Source organism: Lithobates pipiens, unplaced genomic scaffold, assembly GCF_037356315.1.
Source record: "Lithobates pipiens isolate NorthernLeopardFrog02 unplaced genomic scaffold, aLitPip1_a1.2 Scaffold_16, whole genome shotgun sequence".
Classification (NCBI taxonomy): Eukaryota; Metazoa; Chordata; class Amphibia; order Anura; family Ranidae; genus Lithobates; species Lithobates pipiens.
In genome coordinates this window covers 213637136-213664902 of record NW_027507748.1, presented here as the reverse complement: position 1 = coordinate 213664902, position 27767 = coordinate 213637136, and the positions used below count along the sequence as shown (strand labels likewise).

General features: G+C 43.9%; 1 protein-coding gene across 1 annotated transcript in view; it reads right to left on the bottom strand.

The window, feature by feature from the left end:
• LOC143982351 (membrane-bound glycerophospholipid O-acyltransferase 2-like) overlaps positions 1–27767 on the bottom strand; it is an 83723-nt gene that overhangs the window by 52548 nt on the left and 3408 nt on the right. Inside the window, exons 2-3 of the mRNA XM_077480989.1 lie at positions 21476–21621; positions 12972–13049 (exon numbers count right to left, since the gene is read on the bottom strand). Coding sequence (XP_077337115.1) covers positions 12972–13049; positions 21476–21621 — 224 coding nt within the window. The remainder of the gene's footprint in view (positions 1–12971; positions 13050–21475; positions 21622–27767) is intronic.

Genomic DNA, 27767 nt, shown 5'->3' with positions numbered 1-27767 from the left:
CCCCAGGTCTCTTTCCAGCTCTCCTTCTACTTCCTTTCCCTAGTTATCCACAAGAGTCTCCGAGTACCAGTAGGAAGATTTGGTGCAGGCCTGCCTGAATTTGTAGGAGGAGCCTCGCCGTTAAAGGGATGCCCCTGGTCCTACTTTCCTGTCGGCATTTCTTCTCGTGTTATCCCACTCACCTATTCCCTTTATTTCACTTCTTCTTTATTTCTAATTACTTCTTGGGTATGCCCCCTTTTAGGCATACTGACATTGTGACCATGGCACACCCCAGGTCTCTTTCCAGCTCTCCTTCTATTTGCTTCCCTAGTTATCCACAAGAGTCTCCGAGTACCAGTAGGAAGATTTGGTGCAGGCCCGCCTGAATTTGTAGGAGGATCCTCGCCGTTAAAGGCATGCCCCTGGTCCTACTTTCCTGTCGGCATTTCTTCTCGTGTTATCCCACCCACCTATTCCCTTTATTTCACTTCTTCTTTATTTCTAATTACTTCTTGGGTATGCCCCTTTTTAGGCATACTGACATTGTGACCATGGCACACCCCAGGTCTCTTTCCAGCTCTCCTTCTATTTGCTTCCCTAGTTATCCACAAAAGTCTCCGAGTACCAGTAGGAAGATTTGGTGCAGGCCCGCCTGAATTTGTAGGAGGATCCTCGCCGTTAAAGGCATGCCCCTGGTCCTACTTTCCTGTCGGCATTTCTTCTCGTGTTATCCCACCCACCTATTCCCTTTATTTCACTTCTTCTTTATTTCTAATTACTTCTTGGGTATGCCCCTTTTTAGGCATACTGACATTGTGACCATGGCACACCCCAGGTCTCTTTCCAGCTCTCCTTCTATTTCCTTTCCCTAGTTATCCACAAGAGTCTCAGAGTACAAATTATATGCACAGGACAGCTTTGTAACTTTATGTATGTAGTATTTTCCTGCTGTTTCTTTGTTGTACAGAATTGCTGTTCATGTAGTTAAAGCAGATCTCCACCCAAAAGGGGAAGCTCCACTTGTCCTCCTCCTACCTACTTGATAACTGTTTACCTGCACTGTCTCCATTGTAGGAGCCCCAGAGCATTACTTTGCCCGGGGGCCCATGATGCTATTAAGACGGCCCTGGGGGGAACGCACCTCCAGCACTGAATGTACTGTATGCAATAGCAAGGGGTGCTGGGGTGTGCTGCAGGGTGCTGGAGGGGATCTATTTTTGCATGGTGGTCTATTGTTGCTGGAGAGGTCTGTTGTTGCTGCTGGGGGTATTTTGTTGCAGGGGTCCATTGCTATTGTGGAAATGTATTGTTGCTGGGGAGGACGTCTATTGTTGCTGGCTGCAGAGGATCCATTTTAACAAATTCTATACAAATTACTTAGCACCACAAAATAGTACTTGGCTCGGTAGGGGCGAAGACAAGAATTGGCTCAGAAGGGGGGAGTTCCTCCACCTATTCTCTGAGAAAGAAAGCCCTGCATCAGACTACTGTTCTCTCCTCAGTAGCGGCCCCAGGACTCTGCCCTGCACATACAGGCGGTCCCCTAGTTACAAACATCCGACTTACAAACAACTCCTACTTACAAACGGAGGGAGACAACAGGAAGTGAGAGGAATTCTACCCCTTAGGAAGGGAAATTTACTCCTGTAAGTGTTATTATGGGAACAAGGTGTCTCCACTTATGCTTTATCACCAAAGCTTGTTTCCACAACAACCAAACATTTTCAAAATCCAATTGTCATTGGGACAGAAAGTGAGGTGAAATCTTCTGAACAGGGGCACAGACAGCAAAACAAACGTTACAGGGATGTTAAAGTGGTTGTAAACACTTACAAACCACTTTGACCTACAGGTAAGCCTAGATTAAGGCTTACCTGTAGGTCCAAGAAATATCTCCCAAACATATACGGTTTAGGAGATATTTGCCCGAAGACGGGCACCGCTATCTATGGCGCATGCGCCGTAGACAGCGGCGAGTAGGCGCACTGAGCGGGGCATCGTCGATGACGACGATGGCGCGCAATGCCGCGCGTCTCGGCTCCCGCGCGCATGCGCGGGAGTGACGTCATTGCTGCTCCGGCGAATCACAGTGAGCAGCGAGACCCACGGAGACCCACCAAGAAGATGGACGCTCGGAACTACAGGGGACAGCGGTGACTTCGCTGGCTCCTGTGTCAGGTAAGTGACACATAATGGACTACTATGCGATGCATAGTAGTCCATTATGCTTTGCCTTTGCAGGGAATGAAAGAGGAAGTAAACTCATCAGGGTTTACTTCCTCTTTAAATCATCCCTGTGCTATTCAAAAAGCTTAACATTTTTTTTTTGGCTGGAGCTACACTTAAAAAATGTATCTGTTCTGATTTACAAACAGATTCAACTTAAGAACAATCCTACAGACCCAATCTTGTTTGTAACCCAGGGACTGCCTGTATTTGGTATCATATAAGTGGGCATTTGTCTTTAGCAGAAAGAGGGCTTTGAGTTGTCAGATAACCGCTGCATCCTGCATAGGTACGGTGTTTTACTTGTTTTAATATCAGATATGAAAAAGCTCATTGAACCAGTGTTACATTATACAAAACAGATCAGGTAAAATCTAGCTTGTTAGCAATGATAAGTAAACAACTTTATCAGACATGTAAAGATAATAATGTAAGTGTAAGTGGAAAATGTACTTGTACTAATCTTTTTCAGAAAAAGAAAAATATTTTCCCTGCTTCTATTCATGTGGTCTCTGTCATGCTAAAGATCAGCTGAAGCAGACAACCGTCAGTAACATCATCAACTTCCCCTTGTCACATAGAGTGTCATCTAAAATGATTTACAAGTGTTTACAGAGCTCCATGGTAACACGATAAACTGTGCACAATAGCTTTATAAAAATAGAATCTGGCAAACAGTTGTTTAAAACAGAAGACTCCTATTTTCAATGTAGTACTGTCACTTCAACACAGCGATTCACCAGCAAAGGATGGGACACATACAATCCTCTAGGGAGTTTTGGGTTTAGGGCAGCACTTCCTTTTTATGTCAGCTGTAAAGCTATGATTCTTAAGTGGTAAATTTTTTTGAAATGTAAGAGTAATGGCTTGGGAGCCAGTACGGGTGACTTTCACACATAAAAGGCAACCAAAAAGTGAAATCATAAAATGAAATCATCACATCAGAAATAAATATCACAATCAAAAGCATAAAACCTTAAACTCTAATGCCCCGTACACACGAGAGGACTTAAGTCCGACAGACTTCCAAAGGAGTTCCGTCGGAGTTCTGCTGGAATTCCGACGGAGTTCTGACAGACTTTTCGGCCGAACGGACTTGGACACACACAATCACACTAAACTCCGACGGATTCGAACGTGATGACGTACGACCCGACTCGAATAAGGAAGTTCATAGCCAGTAGCCAATAGCTGCCCTAGCGTCGGTTTTAGTCCGTCGGAGTAGCATACACACGAGCGGAGTTTTCGAAGGGGACCGGGTCCGGCGGAGTTCCTTCGGGAAAATTTGAAGCATGTTCCATATTCTAAAGTCCATCAGACTTTGGTGAATCAAAAGTCCGTTGCAGCCCACACACGATCGGATAGTCTGACGGACTCGGTCCTTCGGACTTTGGATGTTGAAAAGTCCGCTCGTGTGTACGCGGCATTAGGGAACTTTTAGTTTAAATGAGCTTAATACATTCAAGGTGCATCAAAACAAAAGGTGTGCAAAGTATTATAATTAATTTTTTCTAGAAAGCAGCTACTTCCCAGGTAGAAAAGCTTGTCTCTGGCCAATGTGCTGTAGAAAAAGTCCCTTGCTCTATGTGTGAAAGCAGTGGCCTCTCTACAGAGATCTGGCATTTCTCCCAATGCTGAGTCAAGGCTACAGCTCTACAATCAACAGAGAGTATAAGCATTGCTAATTGCAAAGCTACATGTCTGATTGTGCAGGTGCACAAGCACCGCTGGAGGCGTGCGCACACACCCGCCGCGTGTCCCTGAGCCGGTGCGCCCGCCGGGCACCCGTGATCACTCGTGACAGAGTGTACACACATTTCGCTTCCCTCAGGGGAGAGGGGACAGATTGTGTGTTCATACTAAGTATGAACACCGATCTCTCTCCTCCCCTAGACAGTCCCATCCCCGCTACAGTTAGAATACAGTTAACCCCTTGATCGCCCCCTAGTGTTAATCCCTTCCCTGCCAGTGACATTTATACAGTAATCAATGGCTATGTTTAGCTCTGATCACTGTATAAATGTCACTGGTCCCAAAATAGTGTCAGACGTGTCCGATCTGTTTGCCGCAATGTCGCAGTCCTGACAAAAAATGTAGATCACCGCCATTACTAGTAAAAAAAATAATAATAATGAAAATTACAAATCTATCCCCTATTTTGTAGACCCTATAACTTTTGCGCAAACCAATCAATATACACTTATTGCGATTTTTTTTTAACCAAAAATATGTAGAAGAATAAGGCCTAAACTGAGGAAAACAATTGTTTTTGCTTTTTTTAAATTTGGGATATTTATTATAGCAAAAACTACAAAATACTGTGTTTTTTTCAAAATTGACGCAAAAAATAAAAACTGCAGAGGTGATCAAATACCACCCAAAAAAAGCTGTATTTGTGGGGAAAAAAATATGTAAATTTTGTTTGGGTATAACGTGGCACGACCACACAATTTTCAGTTGAAGCGTCACAGTGCCGTATCACAAAAAGTGGCCTGGCCAGGAAGGGGGCAAATCCTTCTGGGGCTGAAGTGGTTAATATGTGAACAGTAGGGACATCCACTAATGCCACATGCAAAAGTACCTTTGAACTGAAGCCAGTGTGAAGGATTTTCCTTCCTGCTGGGAAAACAGCATGGAGACAGGTACCTGGCTAATGTCAGTGCCCTGTGGGAGACTACCTTGATGCCCTTAGACAGCACTTGTACTGCAGATTGGATCATTATACAAAATAGGCAAATACCAATGTTTCCAATCTTACTAAACTCAGCATTGTAGGGTGTGAAAAAGACCGGAATATTATTGCATCCAGAAACCTTTCTTGTTTTATCCTTCAGTAATTTCTCATGGAATGTTTTATTAGCAATACTCAATGCTCTATTCAGATCAGATTTTGAATAACCCCTACACACAAAGCGATCTGACATCAGTTTAGCTTCTTTGTCAAAACTAGTATCATCGCTGCAAACTCCATGGCAGTGTTTCCCACCCTTTTTTCAGTCAAGGCACCCTTTAAAATTATGGACAGTCTCGAAATGTAAAATGTACAAAGCTATTCTAATAGTTTTACATAACACATCAACATCCACACGTGAAGTTCAGGTGTTTTATTCTTCCAAATAAAACACACTTTTGCACACTGGTACTGATTAGTATGCCAATGTTTCTCTTCCTCCTTGGTTTTTCTTCATCACTCAGCTAATGTGACCCCCCCAGCTAATGTGACAGAGAGGGGCTGGGGAGAATCAAACAAGGATGCTGTGAGGACAACTGACATCCTCCTCACCAACTGATGATGTCATTGTTTGTTAGGACGCCAGCAGTTAGAAGGTCGTAATGGTGCACAATGAAAACCTGTGGCTTTGTGTAACTAAAAGGCAGGTTTCATCCACTCACTGGCTTGTATACCATTTTTGGGCATTTTTTCTAACATTTTGTCAAGGCACCCCTGAAGAAAGCTCATGGCATCCCAGGGTGCCGGGGCACCCTGGTTGAAAAAGGCTGCTCTAAGGAGTCTCAAAAACTGGCCAACAGGGATGCTTTTAATGGTGTGAAGGGGGTGTCCCGAATTGGCAGTGAGTGCTGTATTACCACAGACCAGCTTTCTGTAAAGTCTCAATGTAACCTGATTCCCTTCACTGGATAAATGAACAATCAAAAAGGAAATTGAATTAAGTTCCATATGTCCTGTGAATTTCAAGTTTAACTCATTATCATTCAGATAATTAAGCTCAAGATTTAAAATCTCTGAGGAACAAATGAATAGCAGATCATCTATGTAGCGAAAGTATGCCTTTACAGATGATCGATAGGGATTGCCAGCACCAAATATGGGGGACCTCTCCCACCAACCCATGAACAGGTTGGGGAGGGACAGAGAGAACTTGGCTCCCATAAAGGCCCCACACCTGTAAAAAACAAAAATAATTTCTAACCTTTTTCTAATCCTTTTTTTCATTTTTCACATTTTTTATATTAGATGGGGATTGCTACCTCCAGAGGTGTGGGGAAGTCTTGAGGGTCGTCTTAATTATCTGAACGATTATGAATTAAACTTGAAATTTACAGGACACAACCTTCTTATGTAAATTTGTTTTTTCGAAAACAAATTTCCATCCTGTTCCTCTGGATTTTCTCTTCACTGTGGTCAAAAATGAATGTCGATTTGACCCCACTAATGATTCAAAAATTTGACCCCACTAATTATTTTTAAAGCGGAGTTCCGGCTGAAATATGACTTTTTACCTTCAAAGATTTTTATTTGTTTCAAAAAATAAAATCCATACAATAGACAGCGACAACATGTCGTCTCACATATAAATGAAGAACGTGGTGAACATGTCAAAAAGTATAGGCAAACAGCATAAACCGGAGAGGTCACATTGCGAACTGTATGGCATCTGTATTATTAAGAGCAAATGAAGATGACAGGAAAAGGAGCTCACAATGTCTGGTATGGATTGACATGACAATTGGGAGTGATATAAAAAATATAGACGGGATGCCACCTAGCACCCCCGACACCCCAAATGGGATCACACTGTGTCAGGGGCAATAGGCGCCCACACATTATGAACATAAAAGGAGATAAGTGATAGGAAATGGTCCATCACATACCAGAGAACTCCTGTTTTACCAGCCGGTCAGCCCATGGGCCGCTCTGAGGCTCCTCTGCTGGGAGAAGCAAACTAAGGCAAATCGCAAAAGATTCTTTGTGCCAACCAACGAACATTGCCTGAGAGACATTTACAGATACTTTTATACCTTTCCGGACTAGCCTTAGTCCACAGTATGGAAACCAAGAGGAAATGTGCGAACAAGAGGAAAGAAAAGGGAAAGATAAAGAAAGAGAAAGAAGAGGGAGACAGAGGGGGGTAGGGGAGAGGAGAGCGTCACTACTTGCATCAGGTTTAGGAAGAGAAGTTCATACATATGGAAAGTTGGTCAGGTCCATTACTCGGGCCCAGGGCTCCCAGGTGGCTACGAACCTATCAGACGTGTCCTCCAGCAAACTGGCGAGCCTCTCTTGAGACATGATCCAGGAAATCTTTTTCTTGACTATTGTAAACGAAACCCCTGGTTCCTTCCAATTCCTGGCAATGGAGATTTTGGCTCCCAGCAGTACAAATTGGGTCAACCTGCTGGAGGGTTTAGAGAGATGGGGAATTGGATCATTAAGGAGAGCCACCGTGGGAGACCTGGGAACCTTGGCACCGATCAATCTTTCAATCAGGTTAAAAACTTTCTTCCAAAAGGGGCGAATTCTTGGGCATTCCCACCAAATGTGTGACATTGTCCCCGTAAGCTTGCAGCCCCGGAAGCAGAGCGGACTGGCTGTTGGGAACATGTGTGCAACTCTGGCTGGCGTGTAATACCATCTGGTTAGTACTTTTGTCCCTGCTTCCATAAGGTTTGTGTTGAGCAGACCCCAAAAGGATCTAGCCCCCATTGAGTGCCATTTGTCCAATGCCCATTGGAAAGAGAAGTCAGTTTCCCAGGCTGTTATATAGGGCGCCTTTGTTTTGGGGGTGGTGAGAGACGTGTAGACTAAGGAGATCCCCCCCTTTTGGTCCATGGCTTGACCGCACCAAAGTTCGTATTCTGTAAAGGTCGGGGGGTTTGAGTTTCCTTTGCAAAGGGAGTGCAGAAAGTGTTGGATCTGATGAAACCGAAAAATTTCGGTCTTAGGAAGGCTTAGTTTCTTGATACAAAATTGCAAGGTGATAGGTCCTGTGGCTGTGAAAAAGTGTCCTATCCTATAGAGACCCTTATCGACCCACCATTTGAAGGCAAGTACATTGTATCCTGGAGGGAAGCGAGGATTATTGAAAATATGAGTTAAAGGTTTAATTGTTGAGACCAAGGAGGCAGAGTAGCGCAGGGAATCCCATAGTTTAAATGAGTGGGATAGAGTTGGGGATAAAATAGCGGGTCTATTTTTCTGGGGGGTCCACAGTAAGAAGTCTAGGGTAAAAGTGGGGGCTGCCTGATTCTCAATATGGATCCAGTCCGGCTCCTCATATTTGGAGTAAATTACGGATAGCTGTGTTAGTCTGGCTGCTTGATAATAGCGGAATAGATGTGGCAGGCCTAAACCACCCCTCTTCCTATGAGCGAAGAGAGTATTGCGGGCTAGTCTATACCCTTTCTTACCCCAAATGAATTTTAAGATTTTGTTTTGGAAGGTTGAGAGGTGATCCTTACGAATGGGGATTGGCAGGGATCTAAACAGATAAAGTAATCTGGGTAATAGAGTCATTTTGATAGCGTGTATCCTGCCTAGCCATGATATGGGAAGATGGATCCAATTCTGTAAATCTGCTTCTAGTTTACGATACATCGGGGGATAGTTATGGCTGTATAAAGTCTCTATCTTAGCTGTGAGGTTTATACCTAGGTATCTGATGGAGGATTCGTTCCATTGGAAATTGAAGTTCTGCTTTAAAAGTTCAACAGTGGAGGGAGTTAGAGAGACGTTGAGAGCCTGGGATTTACTGTAGTTCACTTAGAGACCTGACATCTTGGAGAAGGAATCTAGCAGGACGTTTAGATTGGGCAAGGAAGTTATGGGAGAAGTGATGTATAGCATGATATCGTCCGCAAATAGGGCACATTTGTGAACACGAGATCCACATACCACCCCTTTTATGTCTTGGTTTTGTCTTATAGCTATAGCAAGGGTCTCGATCGCCATCGCAAAAATTAAAGGGGACAATGGGCATCCTTGCCTAGTTCCTTGTCTTATGGCAATGGGTTTGGAGTAGAAGCCCTGGATTCTGATTCTCGCTGTAGGAGTTGAGTAGAGGGCCTGTATTAGGCCAGTAAAGCGTTGTCCAAAGCCCCATTTGCGGAGGACAGCAAAGATATAAGGCCAGGAGACCGAGTCAAAGGCCTTCTGTAGGTCAAGCGAGAGAAGCATACCCGATTGTTGGGGTCCTCCATCCCAGTTTGTTTGGAGAATGGACATAATATCTATGGTTCTCCTTATGAAATATGACTTTTAAGATAAAAATACTACTAGAATACTCATGTCTCGTGCAATGTAACAAAGCTATGCTGTAAACTATGCCCAGTTTTCTATTTGTGCAGCATTGTTTTCTTACTTTGTGATATTCCTGCACAGCGCGGCCATCTCCAGTATGGGCATCTGAAGCCACACTGTCCTTCTTCCTGCATTCTGTGCATACTGGATACCCAGCACGCACCTGCCGATCCCGGGCATGTGCAGTGCGGTGCAATCTTGATCAGCTTGCCATGCCAAGCTGACCAAGATTTTCCATAGACGCCAATGTTAAATGTTAGTGGAGCCGTCCCATGCCAAGCTGACCAAGAATTTCAATAGATGCCAATGTTAAATGTTACGGGAGCAGTGCCATGCCAAGCTGACCAAGATCTCCCAGGAGCTAATGCAAAACCGAAAATTACGTATGGTGCCGTGGCGGCTGAAAGGAGGAAGTGAAATTAGATATAGGCATAAATCAGGTAAGTGAATAATACAAAAAAAAAAAAGTTGCCAATTCATTTTAAGGATGCACATTAGTACTGCATGGTGCATGGGGAGGAGTGAACAATGTGGGTTAAAATTCTACTAGTGTATGGCCAGCTAGTGTATGGTCAGCTTAACAGGGCCTTCCTTGCAATGACCAACAATGTAAGGTGGCCCTTCTCCCACTAACCACCAATGTAAGTGTGCACCTCTTCACTGACCAATGTAAGAGGGCACCTCTCTCACTGACCACCAATGTAAAGGGAATTTCTCCCACTGAACACCAGTGTAAGAGGGCACCTTTCTCATTGATCACTAATGTAGGTGGGGCGACTCTTCCACTGACCACCAATGTAAAAGGGCACCTCTCTCACTGATCACCAATGTAAGGAGGCACTTTTCCTACTGACCACCAATGTAATGGAGCACCTCACCAACTGACCTTTTTCCAAATGACCTTCAGTGTACATGGGAATTTTTTCTCTGATATCCATCTGATATATTAGTGACCATCAATGTAAAAGAGTACTTTTCCACTGACCACAAATGTAGAGGGGGATACCAATAACCACAAGTATGAGGGATTTTTCTACTGACCACCAATGTAAAAGGACACTACAATTTTCACTGTCTGTATTTGTTTTCTTGCCGTTATCATTTTTAATTAAATTTATTATTACTGAAAGTAACGTTTTGGAGGGAGTGGTTAAAAAAAAATGAACTGCTCTCGGTGTCACATGTGTGCTAGGTGAACCACATTCCCTGTTTCTTTTTATTTTGTTTACAACTTACTGCTAATGCTAATGTATCTTAAGTTTACAATATACATTTGTAACACTAGGAACCATAAATCATTCTTTCACAAGAAATGTATTAGTTTAGTTCTCAAATGGTCAGATGGGTTATAGAGAGTAAATTCCATGTACACATCTCATCCATATTTATAAAAGATGAAGGAACTACAGCATGTTGAAAGAAACAGAGAAATTTCATTTATAGTCTTGTTAAGAGAGCATTGTATGGACGTTTGGCATCCTGGAGACCTTTGGGGCCAGTTCACATCTGAATTGCACAGGAACATCGTCTGTGTTCCTGTGCGATTCCTGTGCGATATAGTGCGGTGTAATTTTCAGTGCATTCATTTAAAAACTGCATGCGCTACTTTTAACCGGATCACATGGTACTGTGGTACTATGCAATCTGGTGCAGACAAACTGTGTTTGTGATCTGTGTTTGGTGTCTCGTTAGGAATACACTGATACCTACAGCAGATCACACACCCAGTGCATTTTGAGCATGGTGTAGGAAACACACATTTTGATGTGAAACATGCCGAAAGTCATGGATTTTCAAAATCTGAAAAAATGTAAACTAAAAAGTAAGATATTGTGGAGAAATGTGTATGACATATCTTACACAGTAACCATAAATTATTTCACAGATTTATTTGAGGTAAAAAAAAGGTTTAGAAACGCTGCCCTATGTGATATTTTATCTCATCAGTTGTAAGAAGAAAGTAAATGAACTAAACTGATAACAGGTCTAATGGCTAATCTAATTTACAATAACTAAAATATGTAAGAATGTTTGTAAAAATGTTAAAGTTATATTAAAATGCCTCAAATTTTATGCAAGAATTCACTATAATTTCCCTTTAAAAGATCACTTAGGTTGAGATTACATTTATTTGTATTTCTGTCTTCTCTTACAATTTCTATACTTGATTAAAGCTTAGTTAGTGGTGATGTGTGCAAAAAAAAAAAAAAATCTGGTATGCATGACATTCTTATATGAGGCAAACAGCTTGCTTTTTGTCTTTATACATTATTGAATCCTTCCAGATAAACAATTTCTCAACAATGTGTCTGTTATCTGTAGATATTTTGAAACTGACATATGACATTTTGTTACTTGGCCCTTTGTGTCTGAGACAGTCATTCCACGTCATAGAAAAGTATAAAACTGTGCAATTTGTCCAGTGTATAGTGGACGCCAACATACTGGCCAGCAGCAAATCATAGGCTGCCTTCATCGTCACAAGGATAATGCAGCAAGATATATTTTGAATCATCTGAAGCAAGATGCCCATTCATACTGGTAATATTGTGTTCTGGTAAGAACTACTGTGCTCATTCACACAATAACACACATAGAAAAGTATAAAACTGTGCAATTTGTCCATTGTATAGTGGATGCCAACAAACTTCAATTGGGCCATACTAGAATGCAGCATGCAGGGCTCTTTCACAATGGATTGTAATGTAGTGTGGTAGTTAGAATAGTGTGGTAGTGGGAATCCTACAGAAACAAAATAAATTCTCATTCGTCAATGCATAATATATGGCATTTACCGGTATGTGAAAGTGGTGAATGATCCCCAGGATCCACCATACAGACAACCATAATAATGCATTAATGTGGAACAATGGAAAACTATATCAACGCACAAGTAAAAAAAAAGTCAGACTTAAAGTGGTAGTTTAAAGTTGTACCTAAAAGTAAGCTTATAATAAGTCTTATCTGTAGGTATGGTGACTATCTCTTAAACTTGCGCTGGAAATATTCACATTCAGCTGATGACATCACTGCGCATGCACGGTGTGCTCTGCATTCAGAGCTCACTGATGTATTAAATGTACATACTAGCACATTATTACATAAATCAGCAGGGAACCATTTAAAAAAAATCAGTAGAGTTTACTACCTCTTCAAAGTGTATGTGAACCTTAACAATTAACCTTATTTGATTTGTAAACTATGTCATTTGTTATATCTGCTCAATGAGTACAAAATAACCTGTTGATCCTGCTAGAAATCTTGTGAGCTTATATCTTCCTGTGATCATTACTTGTACCGAACTCTTATTAATTAGCATTGCTTCCAGCTCTCTCTGTGTATGACAGAACACCTCCCCTTATGTTATGTAGATACAAAGAGGGAGGTGTTCTATGGTCACGAGTGACAATGCTCCTCCTCCACAGATATGGGAGATCTCCTCCACAAATAGGTAGGATTTTTGTCACCCTTGGATATGAAGTGTGTTACTGGCAGGATTGTCAGGTTAAAATAAGGATAAAAATGCTTAACAAATAATACTAATGCAGCCATCACATTTTAGGACTGGTAAGCTGCAATATACGAGGGGTCTTCAAAAAGTGTCCACACTTTTATAATATAATAGATTTAAAAAATATGCAGAAACTCTTTGAAGAACCCTCATATAATGCATTTTTGTTCCTGGGTTTAGATATGTTTTAAGCACCAATCACATAAAACTTACACATGTACTTTCCTGGGATCAATAAAAAGAAGCATGAGGTAGCATAAGAAAACTTCTCCTATCAGGAACAAGGTGAGCCTGGAATATAAACAGAAAAATATAAAGGTTAATATCTTGCAGCTTTTCATGTGTTTAGAGCTAAACAAAACCAGGGGATACATAATTACAAAGGTAGGTAAGGTTGGATAAAGACACCAGTCCATCCAGTTCAACCTTTTGCGTAGTGTATGTGTGTTCATGGCAAAAATAATTTCCCATATCCCTGTACACTGTGTTTGCTAAGATACCCCTCCAAGAGTTTTTAAAACTATCACTACTTCCCGCTGGCACCACCAATTGTGGAAGTGAATTCCACATCCTTACTGCCCTGACAGTGAAAAAAAACCTATGCAGTTTAAGATTAAAAGTATCCTGTGTCTTCTTACATTCCCTGAGACTGAATAGTTTATTCCCTGTGTTCGAATCACAATTGAGATATTTGTATATTGCTATCATGTCTCCTTTCAAGCGTCTCTTCTCCAGAGTGGTTAAGTTTAATGTTTGTAGTCATTCCTAGTGAATGAGATCCTCTAGTCCCCTTGTTAACTTTGTTGCCCTTCTCTGGATTCTCTCCAGTTCCCACACCTCCCTCCTGAGGATTGGTGACCAGAACTGGATGGCATATTCCAGATGTGGCCGAACCAGAGTTTTATAAAATGGCAGGATGATCATTTTATCTCTGGAGTAAAATCCCTTTTTTGTGCATACTAATATTCGGCTAGCTTTGCTTGCTGCAGCGTGGCATTGAGTACCATTGCTGAGTCTGTCATCTACTAGGACCCCCAAATCTTTTTCCATCCTGGATTCCCCCAGAGCCCCCCCCCCCCCCCCAGTGAGCAATTTGCTTTGAAGTTTGTAGGAACCAAGTGCATTACTTTACATTTCTCAATATTAAACCTCATTTGCCATGTAGGTGCCCACCCCATTATTTTATTGAGGTCTCTTGTAAGGTTTCTGTGCTGTGAAGTTATTGCTCTACTTAGCTTTGTATCATCAGCAAACACTGAGATTGAACAATTTATACCAACCTCAATGTAATTTATGAATAAATTAAAGAAAATTGGTTCCAGGATAGAGTCTTGGGGTACCCCACTTACCACTCCAGACCAGTCTCAGTACATGCTATTTATCACTACCCTTTGGACATGCTCCTGTAACCGAAAACTGATGTTTTCTATCTATGAAAAAACTCTATGGTCCATGCTTACATACCTCAGTCTGTAAATTAAGCGTTTATGGGGAACTGTATCCAATGCTTTTGCAAAATGCAGATATACCACATCCACAGGCCTCCCCCTATCTAGATGGCTACTCACTTCCTCATAGAATGTTAACAGGTCTGGCAAGAATGATCTTCCATAAATCAATATCTTGGATATAGTCCCCCAATCATCCCCTCCATCTGGTCCTGGTGAATTATTTGTGTTAAGATTTTCAAGTCTATTTCGGACACCAGCTTCTGTTATCCACAAGGGTTCATTCGGTGATGTGTTACCAGGGCTGCTGTTAGAAATTACAGGGCCCCTTACAGCCTACCTGCCCCCCCCCCCAAAAAAAAAAAGACATTCTCACTAAAAATACAATAACATCATTACTAGCAAACACAAACGCTATATAACATACAAAATTCCTGCAAAATATTACGGATATGATGGTATTGAGTTAATAAAAAAAGCTCTGTATGTAGATGAGGTCCTATGGCTCATTTGAGTTGGTGTTGTGGCCTGTAGAGTGTGAATCAGCAGTTTGTTTATGTGGTTGGAGCTGTGTGCAGTCAGCCTTATGCCAATATGCTATAAAGATGCAGTTGACTGTATGAACACAGACACAGGTCCTAAGTTGACAGGCGTCTGGAAGCAGGTGTATGGCCCAGAATAAGGAAAGTGTGTATTCATGTCCACATCTGCACACCTGTCAAATTAGGACCTGTGGTTATGTTTGTATAGCCGCTACATCGTAACGCCGTAACAGGCAGCTCCAGCTCTCTATCCTGAGAAGATCCCCCTGTGTGCCCTGCAGTGCAGCAGCAGGTGGAAAAGCACGGGCAGCACTGTGTGTGTGTGTGTGGGGGGGGGGGGGGCACACAGGGGGAATCTGAGCTGCACAGAGGGGGTATATCAGAAAGTGAAGAGGGGTGGCACAACTGGAACTGATTCCCCGATGTGGCTCTCCCTGCAGCAGTTTCAGCCAGCAGAAGGGAGAGGAGGGGAGCTGGCAACAGTGTAAGGGGGGAAGAAGGCATACAGAAAGGATAGGATCAGTGGGCGGGGGTGTGGTCGGGGTAGTAATTAGAAAGTCAGCGGGGGTGCTGGGTGCAGATACTGGAACCCCTGTAGTGCACCTAGTGGGAGGGAGAGGAGGAGAAGCCCTTTGTGCTGCAGGGGGATTGGATCCCAGGATCGGAGCAGGGGGATTAGTGGAGCCAGGAGCTGAAACTGGCAATGGGCTCTGGGATTTAGCCTGCATCGGTGGGATCAGTGGCGGCTGGTGAAGTTTTAGGATGGGGGGGGGCACCAGACCACACCCCTCCCTTTTAACCCATCCCACTTCTCATAAGCCCCACCCCTTATATGATCCACCCACTCCGTCCCCTCTATTCCACTATCTTCTACCCATAGTGTCAGGAGTATAAGCTCAGCACCACGGGACAGAGTATACAGCCCCAGCATCACAGGACAGAGTACACAGCCCCACCCCCCCCCGGGACAGAGTATACAGCCCCAGCACCACGGGACAGAGTATACAGCTCAGCATCACAGGACAGAGTATACAGCCCCAGCATCACAGGACAGAGTATACAGCCCCAGCACCACGGGACAGAGTATACAGCCCCAGCACCATGGGACAGAGTACACAGCCCCACCCCCCCGGGACAGAGTATACAGCCCCAGCACCACGGGACAGAGTATACAGCCTCAGCACCACGGGACAGAGTATACAGCCCCAGCACCATGGGACAGAGTATACAGCCCCAGCACCACGGGACAGAGTATACAGCCCCAGCACCACGGGACAGAGTATACAGCCCCAGCACCACGGGACAGAGTATACAGCCCCAGCACCAAGGAACAGAGTATACAGCCCCAGCACCAAGGAACAGAGTATACAGCCCAGCACCAAGGAACAGAGTATACAGCCCCAGCACCATGGGACAGAGTATACAGCCCCAGCACCAAGGAACAGAGTATAGAGCCCCAGCACCACGGGACAGAGTATACAGCCCCAGCACCAAGGAACAGAGTATACAGCCCCAGCATCACGGGACAGAGTATACAACCCCAGCATCACGGGACAGGGTATACAGCCCCAGCATCACGGGACAGAGTATACAGCCCCAGCATCACGGGACAGAGTATACAGCTCAGCATCACGGGACAGAGTATACAGCCCCAGCATTACGGGACAGAGTATACAGCTCAGCATCACAAGACAGAGTACACAACCCCAGCATCACAAGACAGAGTATATAGACCCAGCATCACAGGACAGAGTATGCATCCCGAGCATCACAGGGCAGAGTACATACCTCCCATGGTTAAACAAAACCAATTCCCCCTAAGACCATCCCTCTCCTCATCATTACACAGGACCCTTTCCTTAAAACCACTCCCCATTGATACACAGGACCCCCTCCCTCATTCAGTCAGGCGGGATGTTTAGGGTGGAGATGCAGTCGGGGGGATGTTTAGGGTGAAGATGCAGTCGGAGGGGTGTTTAGGGTGGAGATGCAGTTGGGGGGGGTGTTTAGGGTGGAGATGCATGCGGGGGGGATTTTTAGGGTGGATATGCATGCGGGGGGTGTTTAGGGTGGAGATGCAGGCAGGGGGGTATTTAGGGTGGAGATGCAGGCGGGGGGGTGTTTAGGGTGGAGATGCAGTCAGGGGGGGTGTTTAGGGTGGAGATGCAGTCGGGTGGTGTTTAGGGTAGAGATGCAGGCAGGGGGATGTTTAGGGTGGAGATGCAGTCGGGGGGTGTTTAGGGTGGAGATGCAGTAAGGGGGATGTTTAGGGTGCAGTTGCATGCACTTGGGGGTGTTTAGGGTGGAGATGCAGGCGGGGGGTGTTTAGGGTAGGGATGCAGTCGGTGGAGTGTTTAGGGTGGAGATGCAGGCAGGGGGATGTTTAGGGTGGAGATGCAGTTGGGGGGTGTTTAGGGTGGAGATGCAGTCAGGGGGATGTTTAGGGTGGAGATGCAGGCAGGGAGGGTGTTTAGGGTGGAGATGCAGGCAGGAGGGATGTTTAGGGTGGAGATGCATGCAGGGGGGATGTTTAGGGTGGAGATGCAGTCAGGGGGGATGTTTAGGGTGGAAATGCAGTCGGGGGGTGTAGGGTGGAGATGCAGTAAGGGGGGGGGGGGTGTTTAGGGTGGAGATGCATGCAGGGGGGACCTTTAGGGTGGAGATGCAGTCAGGGGGGATGTTTAGGGTGGAGATGCAGTCAGGGGGGATGTTTAGGGTGGAGACACAGGCGGGGGGTGGTGTTTAGGGTGGAGATGCAGGCGGGGGGTGGTGTTTAGGGTGGAGATGCAGGCGGGGGGTGTTTAGGGTGGAGATGCAGGCAGGGGAATGTTTAGGGTGGAGATACAGGCAGGGGGATGTTTAGGGTGGAGATACAGGCAGGGGGATGTTTAGGGTGCAGATGCAAGCAGAGGGGGTGTTTAGGGTGGAGATGCAGGCAGGGGGGTGTTTAGGGTGGAGATGCAGGCGGGGGGTGGTGTTTAGGGTGGAGATGCAGGCGGGGGGTGTTTAGGGTGGAGATGCAGGCAGGGGAATGTTTAGGGTGGAGATACAGGCAGGGGGATGTTTAGGGTGGAGATACAGGCAGGGGGATGTTTAGGGTGCAGATGCAAGCAGAGGGGGTGTTTAGGGTGGAGATGCAGGCAGGGGGGTGTTTAGGGTGGAGATGCAGGCAGGGGGGGTGTTTAGGGTGGAGATGCAGGCGGGGGGGGTTAAGGGTGGAGATGCAGGCAGGGGGGGTGTTTAGGGTGGAGATGCAGGCAGGGGGTGTTTAGGGTGGAGATGCAGGTGGGGGGTGGGGTTTAGGGTGGCGATGCCCCCTATGGATGGGCCGCCACTGGGTGGGATGCTGGGTTTTCAATGAAATCCCAGTTCGGCCCATTCTGGAACAATACGGAGGTAGGGGTAGAAGAAAGATTAGCAGTGTTATGAGTGAGCTGGTTCTTCTGCCCAGTCAATATCTGGATAATTGATGCCCTCCATTATGATGATATTGCCCTGCCTTGCTGCCTTTTCTACCTGTGACAGGAGATCCAACTCCTCCTCATCCTTCAGGCTAGGGGGCCTGTAGCATACCCCACTATTAATTTCCAGCTTCTCTCTTCCCTTTGAAGTTCCACTCACATGAATTCCACCTCCCTCCTTGCCCCATTTGCAATGTCGTCCCTCACGTCCACCCATAAATCATTCTTAATATATAGACACTTCTCCCCCTCTTCTACCTTTGCTGTCCCTCCGATATAAGGCATGCCCCTGGATAGATGCTGACCAATCATGTGAGCTGTCAAACCATGTTTCTGATATCCCCATGAAGTCTAAATCCTCCTTGTGTATCAGCAGCTCCAGTTCTTCCATTTTGTTGACTAGGTTCCTGGCATTTGTGAACATGCCTCTCAGTTGTGTACGGGCACATATTTTTTCCTCCCCAGATTTTCTGTGGCTGTGGTTATGTTTTGTCAATTCACTTACCCAGGGTTTAGGTGTTATGGTTATATTACCACTAATGCCTCCATTAGCACTCTGTGACCTGCTATCACTTTCTCTGATCCCCCCCGCCATCTAGTTTAAAAGCCCCTTCAACTTTTTAGTCATCCTCTCCCCCAACAGAGTTGCAACCTCCCCATTTAGGTGCAGCCCGTCCCTACTAAAGGAACCCGAACACCTCCTTCCTGCACCAATTCCTCAGCCTCTGTTTTTTGTTTTGTTTTGTTTTTTAAAGGGGGAAGTTTGGTAAAGTGGTTCTAACGTCCAATCATTTTTTAACTTGCATTTCTTGCATTAAGGTAAAACATTTCCTACTACTTGTTCTGGCTGCCACCCACCAAACATTTACTTGACACCCCTCTCACAATCCAACGCTGTCACTGCCGGCAGCCCCACTCTCCTCTCTTCCCACTCTCACAGGCTTCACATGCAGCAGTGGCAGCCATTAGCTCCTGCTGCTGTCAGTCAAATCCTGTGAGGAGGGAGCAGGGGGCATTACCAAGCCGTGTTGTGTTGTGTGTGTTCACAGATGCTCACAACCCAGCTTGGGAGCACGACCACATGAGTGCCCCCTCAGCACACAGCTTGCTATGGGGGTACTCGCAGGAAGAAGATGTGAACAGCTCTGGCAAGGGACTGCTAAAGAAGAGGAAATGGATATTTCTGTGAAAAATCATTGCACAGAGCAGGCAAGTATAAACCTCTTTTTATTTCAGGAAAAAATAACTACTTTTAGAACCATTTTAAAGTATGTCCTTAGTGGTACTGTGCCCCATACAGATGTCTTAACTGCTTTGTTTTAAAAGTACAAAAGAGCAAAACATTACCTAGTGTACTACTATAAATAAACCCAGACAGCGTAGCAAAGTCATGATGACAAGTACCAGCTTTCCATTAGTCAGAGCATAGCTGGAAACCACAGCAACTCTGTTGGACACATAAATCCCTCTGTCTTAGGAAAAAGTTTGGCAATAAATAGGTTAAAATCTAAGGCAGAACAGTACTTATTTGCCCGGGAGATCCCAAGGTTGTACACATAGTAATTAGAAGCATATGAGAAACATTATTTCTTCTAAACTCGATAGAGCTGTTTCAAAGTCAGAAGTCAGCAGTTAGCTATGACTTGAAGTCACTCTGCAGAATCTTCAATGTGGATTTAAACCACTTTTTATTGTTCTCTTTGCCCCTTATAGGGAGATTTCTCTGTACTTCCTGCCCTATGATCACCTGTCACCAGCACAGGAAGTGAGGAGAAATCCTCCCAAACTACACATAGACAACAATAATAACCTATGTACAAAGAAGAGAGCACAAGTATTTAATAATATTCAAGGTGACAGCAAACAGAGCAAACAACCAACATGTTTCAGGTGCTTCACCAGTCCCCCTTCACCAGCATGTGTGCAGTGTACAGCTATCAGGCTTAGTGTGCTTACCGTGCAGGTCATCATTAGGGTAGCTGATCTAACAGCATTTGGGGTGCAGAAGTCCCTGAATTAACCTGTCTATTTTCTCTATTCCCTTTACTATGTACAGTATCTCACAAAAGTAAGTACACCCCTTACATTTTTTTAAATATTTTATTATATCTTTTAATGTGACAACACTGAAGAAATGACACTTTGTTCCAATGTAAAGTAGTGAGTGTACAGCTTGTATAACAGTGTAAATTTGCTGTCCCCTCAAAATAACTCAACATCAACTCAACACACAGCCATTAATGTCTAAACCGCTGGCTACAAAAGTGAGTACACCCCTAAGTAAAAATGTCCAAATTGGGCCCAATTAGCCATTTTCCCTCCCCGGTGTCATGTGACTCGTTAGTTTTACAAGGTCTCAGGTGTTAATGGGGAGCAGGTGTGTTAAATTTGATGTTATCGCTCTCACTCTCTCATACTGGTCACTGGAAGTTCAACATGCCACCTCATGGCAAAGAACTCTCTGAGGATCTGAAAAAAAATTGTTGCTTGACATAAAGATGGCCTAAGCTATAAGAATATTGCCAAGACCCTGAAACTGAGCTGCAGCACGGTGGTGAAGACCATACAGCGGTTTAACAGGACAGGTTACACTCAGTACAGGCCTCGCCATGGTCGACCAAAGAAGTTGTGTGCACATGCTCAGCGTCATATCCAGTGGTTGTCTTTGGGAAATAGCAGTGTTATTATCGGCATTGCGGCATTTCATTCAGCCGCTGCAAGTGGCCTCTCATGTGGCCGAGTCTGGGCCCCTAATGTCCTCGGGCCCTCGGGCAGCGCCCGAGTGACCGACTGTTCAGTCCGCCCCTGGATCAGTAGCCCAGATCTGTCCATCTGTGCTGTATAGCACGACTGAAACAATCTAATTTTCTAAATTTAGCATACAGGCTGAATGAAAAAAATCTAATAGCATATGGCCAGCTTTAACCCACAACTATTTAGCTTTTTTTGGGATTGATTTGGAGAGATTCCTAATCACTTCCTGTTTCAGTGATCCCTGAGTCTACTACAGGAAATGAGGGTAAATCTCCCCAACAAGAGCACAATAAAAAAATTTTAAAATTAGATACGTTCTAACCCTTTGCTACTATCCCAGCAAAAACATAAGGGGCTAGTGTTTACTTCAAATTAAAGGCGAAAAAATATTCCAATAGAGAAACTAAGGCAATCAAGTCAGGTCTCTTCAGTAATTTAATTTTTAATTTGTAGTATCTTTTGGTAATAAAAAAAAAGAAAAAAAGAAAAAGAGTGTTCTTAAAGGGTCTTACCATCCAAAACAGTAGACCGACAAGCAGATTCCCAGCAAGGAGGCCACGCCATGTCTGATTCTTGGTCCATACTGAGAGGGAGGTAGGTAATATCGGAACAAGAAGGCCAGGATCAACGCAGAGAATTGCCCTACAAGGAAAATACGCTAAAGAAGATAAAAAGGGATATGTAAATAGCTGAAAGGGTTCTATGACCATGACTGTTACTGTTAGACAATTATATCAGTACATAAAAGTATGGAAAGCAGAATCAGCTATTGTCACACTACACAAAGGTCATCCAGATGGCGGAGTAGAAAGCCATAAACAAACGATGTCTAGCGTAACGGGAATGTTGCTGTATTTATTGATCATTGCCATACAAATGTGACATATACTGTATATGCAACACCGATAAACATCTTTTTCTAAGAAAAAAATGTCAATCTTACACCTGCTAGTTTGTGTATTGAATTATGTGAAGATTGTATGCTTCTGGGTGAAATGATATTGAAAAGAACACAAAACAGCTGAAATCAAATGTTTAAAAGATATTACTGATCCCTGAATGGATTAAAAAGGCTTCATTCAGATGGGTGCTGAGGTGTTTGTTTTCATGCTGGCATCCTCCCTGAGCTGCATGTAGGTACAGCTGTCATATTTTGACATGTGGCTGTGTCCATGAGGCTTCTACATGACAAACTGGAGGATGCACAGAACCCGGCCTGCAGGGATAACCCGAGAGTATGTGGCCTCCTGGAAAAACTGTGATCACATTCAAACCAATTCATTTTTGTGGTGGAAAAGGAGCAATCAATCAGTTACAAAACAATCAGTTCTGATTTTCCCTCATTGATTTCTGTAAGTGTTTGATGCCAAAAGTGATAGGACTGAGGCTGACAGATTAGCTATCTGTGTCTAAACAATTATTTCAGACATTTAGCCAATCAAAATAAATACAGAATAATTGATTGCCTGAAAGATCAATGCATATATGGGCAATACTAATATGTGCCGGTGAGCTCAGGCTTAAAATAGAACTATATGCAGTTTTTTTCCCCATCATCTGTGCCCCATTGGGGTGATTTCCCTTCACTTTCTGTCCCATAGCCAATCTGGAAGTGAGAGGAAATCCTTGCAAATCAAGGGAATTCTTTGGGGACCCCCAGGTCACCAGAACTAGTGTCCCCCTCTATTATCTGGGAATAACCCAAAGTTTGGGATTCTTTTTTACTTTCACTTTTAACCACTTAAGGACCGCCTCCTGCACATTTACGTCAGCAGAATGGCACGGCTGGGCACATCAATGTACAGGTAAGTTGCTCTTTAAGTGCCCAGCCGCGGGTCGCTCGTGCCGCCGCCGGCGCTCGTGACCCAGTCCTGAGCTCTGTGGCCGTGGGACCTGATCGCCGCTGGTGTCCCGCGATTGGGTCACAGAGCTGAAGAACAAGGAGAGGTCTGTGTAAACAAACTTCTCCTCATGCTTCCTAGTGTGGCTGTCACTGATCGTCTGTTCCCTGTTATAGGGAAAGTAAGAAAACACACACACGTCACACTTAACCCCACCCCGTCCCCTAGTGGTTAACTCCTTCACTGCCAGTGTAATTTACACAGGAATCAGTGCATTTAAATAGCACTGATTGCTGTATAAATGACAGTGGTCCCAAAAATGTGTCAAAAATGTCAGATGTGTCCGCCATAATGTAGCAGTCAAAATAAAAATCGTTGATCGCCGCCATTACTAGTAAAAAAAATATATATTAATAAAAATGCTATAAAACTATCCCCTATTTTGTAAACGCTATAACTTTTGCGCAAACCAATCAATAAACGCTAATTGCGATTTTTTTACCAAAACTATGCAGAAGAATACGCATCAGCCTACACTGAGGGAAAAAAAAAATTTTTTTATATATTTTTGGGGGATATTTATTATAGCAAACAGTAAAAAATATTGCATTTTTTTCAAAATTGTCGCTCTACTTTTGTTTATAGCGCGAAAAATAAAAATCGCAGAGGTGATCAAATACCACCAAAAGAAAGCTCTATTTGTGGGAATAAAAAGGACACCAATTTTGTTTGGGTGCCACGTCGCACGACCACGCAATTGTCAGTTAAAATGACGCAGTGCCGAATCGCAAAAAGGGGCCTGGTCCTTTGGCTACAAATTGGTCTGGGGCTTAAGTGGTTAATAACAGTAAACAGGATAAATAGAGAGGGGGGGGGGGATCTCCCTAACCAGGGAACAGACAGCCATAAAAACTGACAGGAGTTCTAATCTCTCCCCACTCTATGAAAAACTAAAAAGAAAGTTTTGCATTTAGTTGTACTTTAACCACTTAAGCCCCGGACCAATTGTCAGCCTAAGGACCTGAGGTCTTTTTACAATTTCGCACTGCACTGCTTTACCTGGTAATTGCGCGATCATGCAATGTTGTACCCAAACGAAATTTGCGTCCTTTTCTTCCCACAAATAGAGCTTTCTTTTGATGATATTTGATTGCATCTGCAATATTTATTTTTTACGATATATAAAAGGAAAATACTGAAAATGTTAAAAAAAAAAAAAGATATTTTCTACTTTTTGTTATAAGAAAAATCGAATAAACTAAATTTTAGTCATACATTTAGACCAAAATGTATTCAGCCACATGTCTTTAGTAAAAAAAATGTCAATAAGCGTATATTTATTGGTTTGCGCAAAAGTTATAGCGTCTACAAACTAGAGTAAATTTTCTGGAATTTACACAGCTTTTAATTTATGACTGCCTATCTCATTTCTTGAGGTGCTAAAATGGCAGGGCAGTACAGACCCCCCTCCCCCAAATTACCCCATTTTGGAAAGTAGACACCCCAAGGAAATTGCTGAGGGGCATGTTGAGCCCACTGAATATTTTTTTTTGTCCCAAGTGATTGAATAATGACACAAAAAAAAAAAAAAGTTTACAAAAAGTTGTCACTAAATGATATATTGCTCACACATGCCATAGTTATATGTGGAATTGCACCCCAAAATATATTCTGCTGCTTCTCCTGAGTACGGGGATACTACATATGTGGGACTTTTTGGGAGTCTAGCCGCGTACGGGACCCCGAAAACCAATCACTGCCTTCAGGATTTCTAAGGGTGCAAATTTTTGATTTCACTCCTCCCTACCTATCACAGTTTCGAAGGCCATAAAATGCCAAAATAGCACAAAACCCCCCCAAATGACCCCATTTTGGAAAGTAGACACCCCAAGCTATTTACTGAGAGGCATGTTGAGTCCATGAAATATTTTATATTTTGCCACAAGTTGCAGGAATATTACAATTTTTTATTTTTTTTGTTGCACAAAGTTGTCACTAAATGATATATTGCTCACACATGCTATGGGCATAAGTGAAATTACACCCCAAAATACATTCTGCTGCTTCACCCGAGTACGGGAATACCACATGTGAGGGACTTTTTGGGAGCCTAGCCACGTACAGGACCCCGAAAACCAAGCACTGCCTTCAGGATTTAAATATAAAACGCTACCAAAAAAAACTGTTAGCGATCGCAGGGATCAGGCCTGACTCTGCGAACGCTGCAGTTATGTGTTTAGTGTTTTGTAAGTGACAGTGATTGATCGATACTGCACTTGGGTGGGCTGGGCGGAGGGGCAAAACGCAGGTGCTAGCAGGTATCTGGGCTGATCCTGCTAACAATGCGTTTTTTTGGAACCCTAAACTGCTGGGGACACTAGTATAGATCTGATCAAATCAGATCAGATATTGATCTGTTCAGATACTATACCACTACGGGAGGTGTATGCTTTGCGCGTGGGTGTTAGCGGTACTGGCACTAGCCTAGCGCTGCCTGGGGCAACGCAGACCCTGACCCTAAAACCTAATTGATATCACCCGCCGGGTGATCAGGGGGTTAAACCTTTATTGGGTAATAAATGGTGGGTGCCCTGATGCTATAAAAAGCAAACTAACTAACCAGTCACCCGTAACACTTATATGGTGATCACTGGTGAAAGGGTTAACTAGGTGCAATCAGGGGGTTAAAATCTTTATTAGGTAGTATATGGGGGTACCTAACACTATAAAAACCTAGCGGTGAACATAAAAAAATAACTAGCTACCTAGCGGCACCAGTGACACTAATGCAGCGATCATAAAAACTATCGCTTAGTAACACTGGCAAAAGGGGGTGAAAGGGTTACCTGGGGACAATCAGGGGGTTAAAACCTTTATTAGGTAGTATATGGGGGTCACGGACGCTATATAAAAACCTGACGGGGAACCTAAATAACTAACTGGCTATCCAGCATCACCAGTGACACTTATACGGTGATCTCTGGTGAAAGGGTTAACTCTAGGGGCAATCAGGGGGTTAAAACCTATATTGGGTAGTATATGGAGGTACCTAATGCTATTAAAATCTGGCGGTGAACCTAAAAAAATAACTAGCTACCTAGCGGCACCAGTGACCCTAATGCAGCGATCAGAAAAACGATCGCTTAGTGACACTGGCAAAAGGGGGTGAAAGGGTTAACTAGGGGCAATCAGGGGGTTAAAACCTTTATTAGGTAGTATATGGGGGTCCCGGACGCTATATAAAAACCTGACGGGGAACCTAAATAACTAAATAACTAACTGACTATCCAGCGTCACCAGTGACACTTATATGGTGATCGCTGGTGAAAGGGTTAACTCTACGGGCAATCAGGGGGTTAAAATCTTTATTAGGTTGTATATGGGGGTACCTAACGCTATAAAAACCTGGCGGTGAACCTAAAAAAATAACTATCTACCTAGCGGCACCAGTGACACTAATGCAGCGATCAGAAAAACGATCGCTTAGTGACACTGGCAAAAGGGAGTGAAAGGGTTAACTCTAGGGGCAATCAGGGGGTTAAACCTTTATTAGGGGGGGTAGGGGGCTACCCTGGACCTAACACTAACTGCCCTGACACTTTTTACTGTCACAACTGACACTAAATGCAATGATCAGTAAATAAATGATCACTGCAATCAGTGACACTGTGACTGGGAGGGGGGGGCGGGGGGCGATCGGGGGGGGGGGGTGATCAGGGGGTAATTTGTGTGCCTATGTGTACCTACGTGTCAGTGTAGTGATTGGTGCACTTACTATGTGTTCTCCTCGCAGTCCAGTCAAAAAGACCGCCCCGAGGAGAATGACATCACTTCCTCCCTGCCTGTGTTTACACTACACAGGCGGGGGAAGCTTCTCATTTGCCAGGAGCGATCGAGAGGTGATGGCCAGAAACCAACGCCCATCCCCTCATCCCGGATCGCTCCTGAAGCGAAACAGACCGCCGCAGCCAGCAGGAGGGGGTCCGATCGGACCCCCCACCCGCTGGAAGGCAAGCACATACATGTACGTGCTTGTGCCTGTCGGTGCCATTGTGCCGACATACATTGACATGTGGCGGTCCTTAATTGGTTAAATGACCAAATAATTGTAGAATTAGAAGCTTCAAATGAAGAGTGCCTCTTTGTTTAAGCCCATGATTAGAAGATAAGCAGGCAGGACCTACCGGTATTCAGTTTAGATGCTTCCAGGTATTAAGCCTGCTACACATGGGCAGTTCCAGTTCTGCGACTTAATCACATAACCACCACATTTTGCTTTTCCCTTTTCAAATTGCATAGGGCGTGATTTTACATTTGACAGAAAACCTGCATGCATCGACCACAGTCCTGCTCAGGGCATTTTGTTTGTGTGATTATTCCAATTAAGGTGCAGGTGTATTTAAAACAGTTACTTGTTTCCCAAGTCAGGTTATAAAAATTATTTTTAAATCTGTTTTTATCAATGTATTGATCATGTAAATAACGTTTGTACCTATTTTTATACTTTATCTATTCTCTATTTTGGTTATTTGAGTATTATGGACCCTAGGAGGATTTGTGTGTTTGTTTGTTTTGTTTTGGATTTGTTTGTTTGTCATTTGGGGTGTGGCCCTATCCATTTTTTGTCTACACCTCTACCTTATGATGTTCAATAGTGTGTATATACCACAATGCCATTTCTAAGTGATCAATGATTAGTGAGCAATATAGATTTATTCACAAATATAAGATGATAGTCATTCAAATCAGATTTTTGTATCATGTGATGGCCTCATGTCTACGCCCGTTTACACACGGTCGGAGATTCCGACGGAATGTGCCCTATCGGACCATTTTGTCGGATATTCCGACTGTGTGTGGTCTCCATCGGACTGTTTCCATCGGAATATCCGACGGACCAACTTTTCCAACTTGCCGGTAAAATTTTCCGACAAAATGCTCCAATCGGACATACTCCGATCAT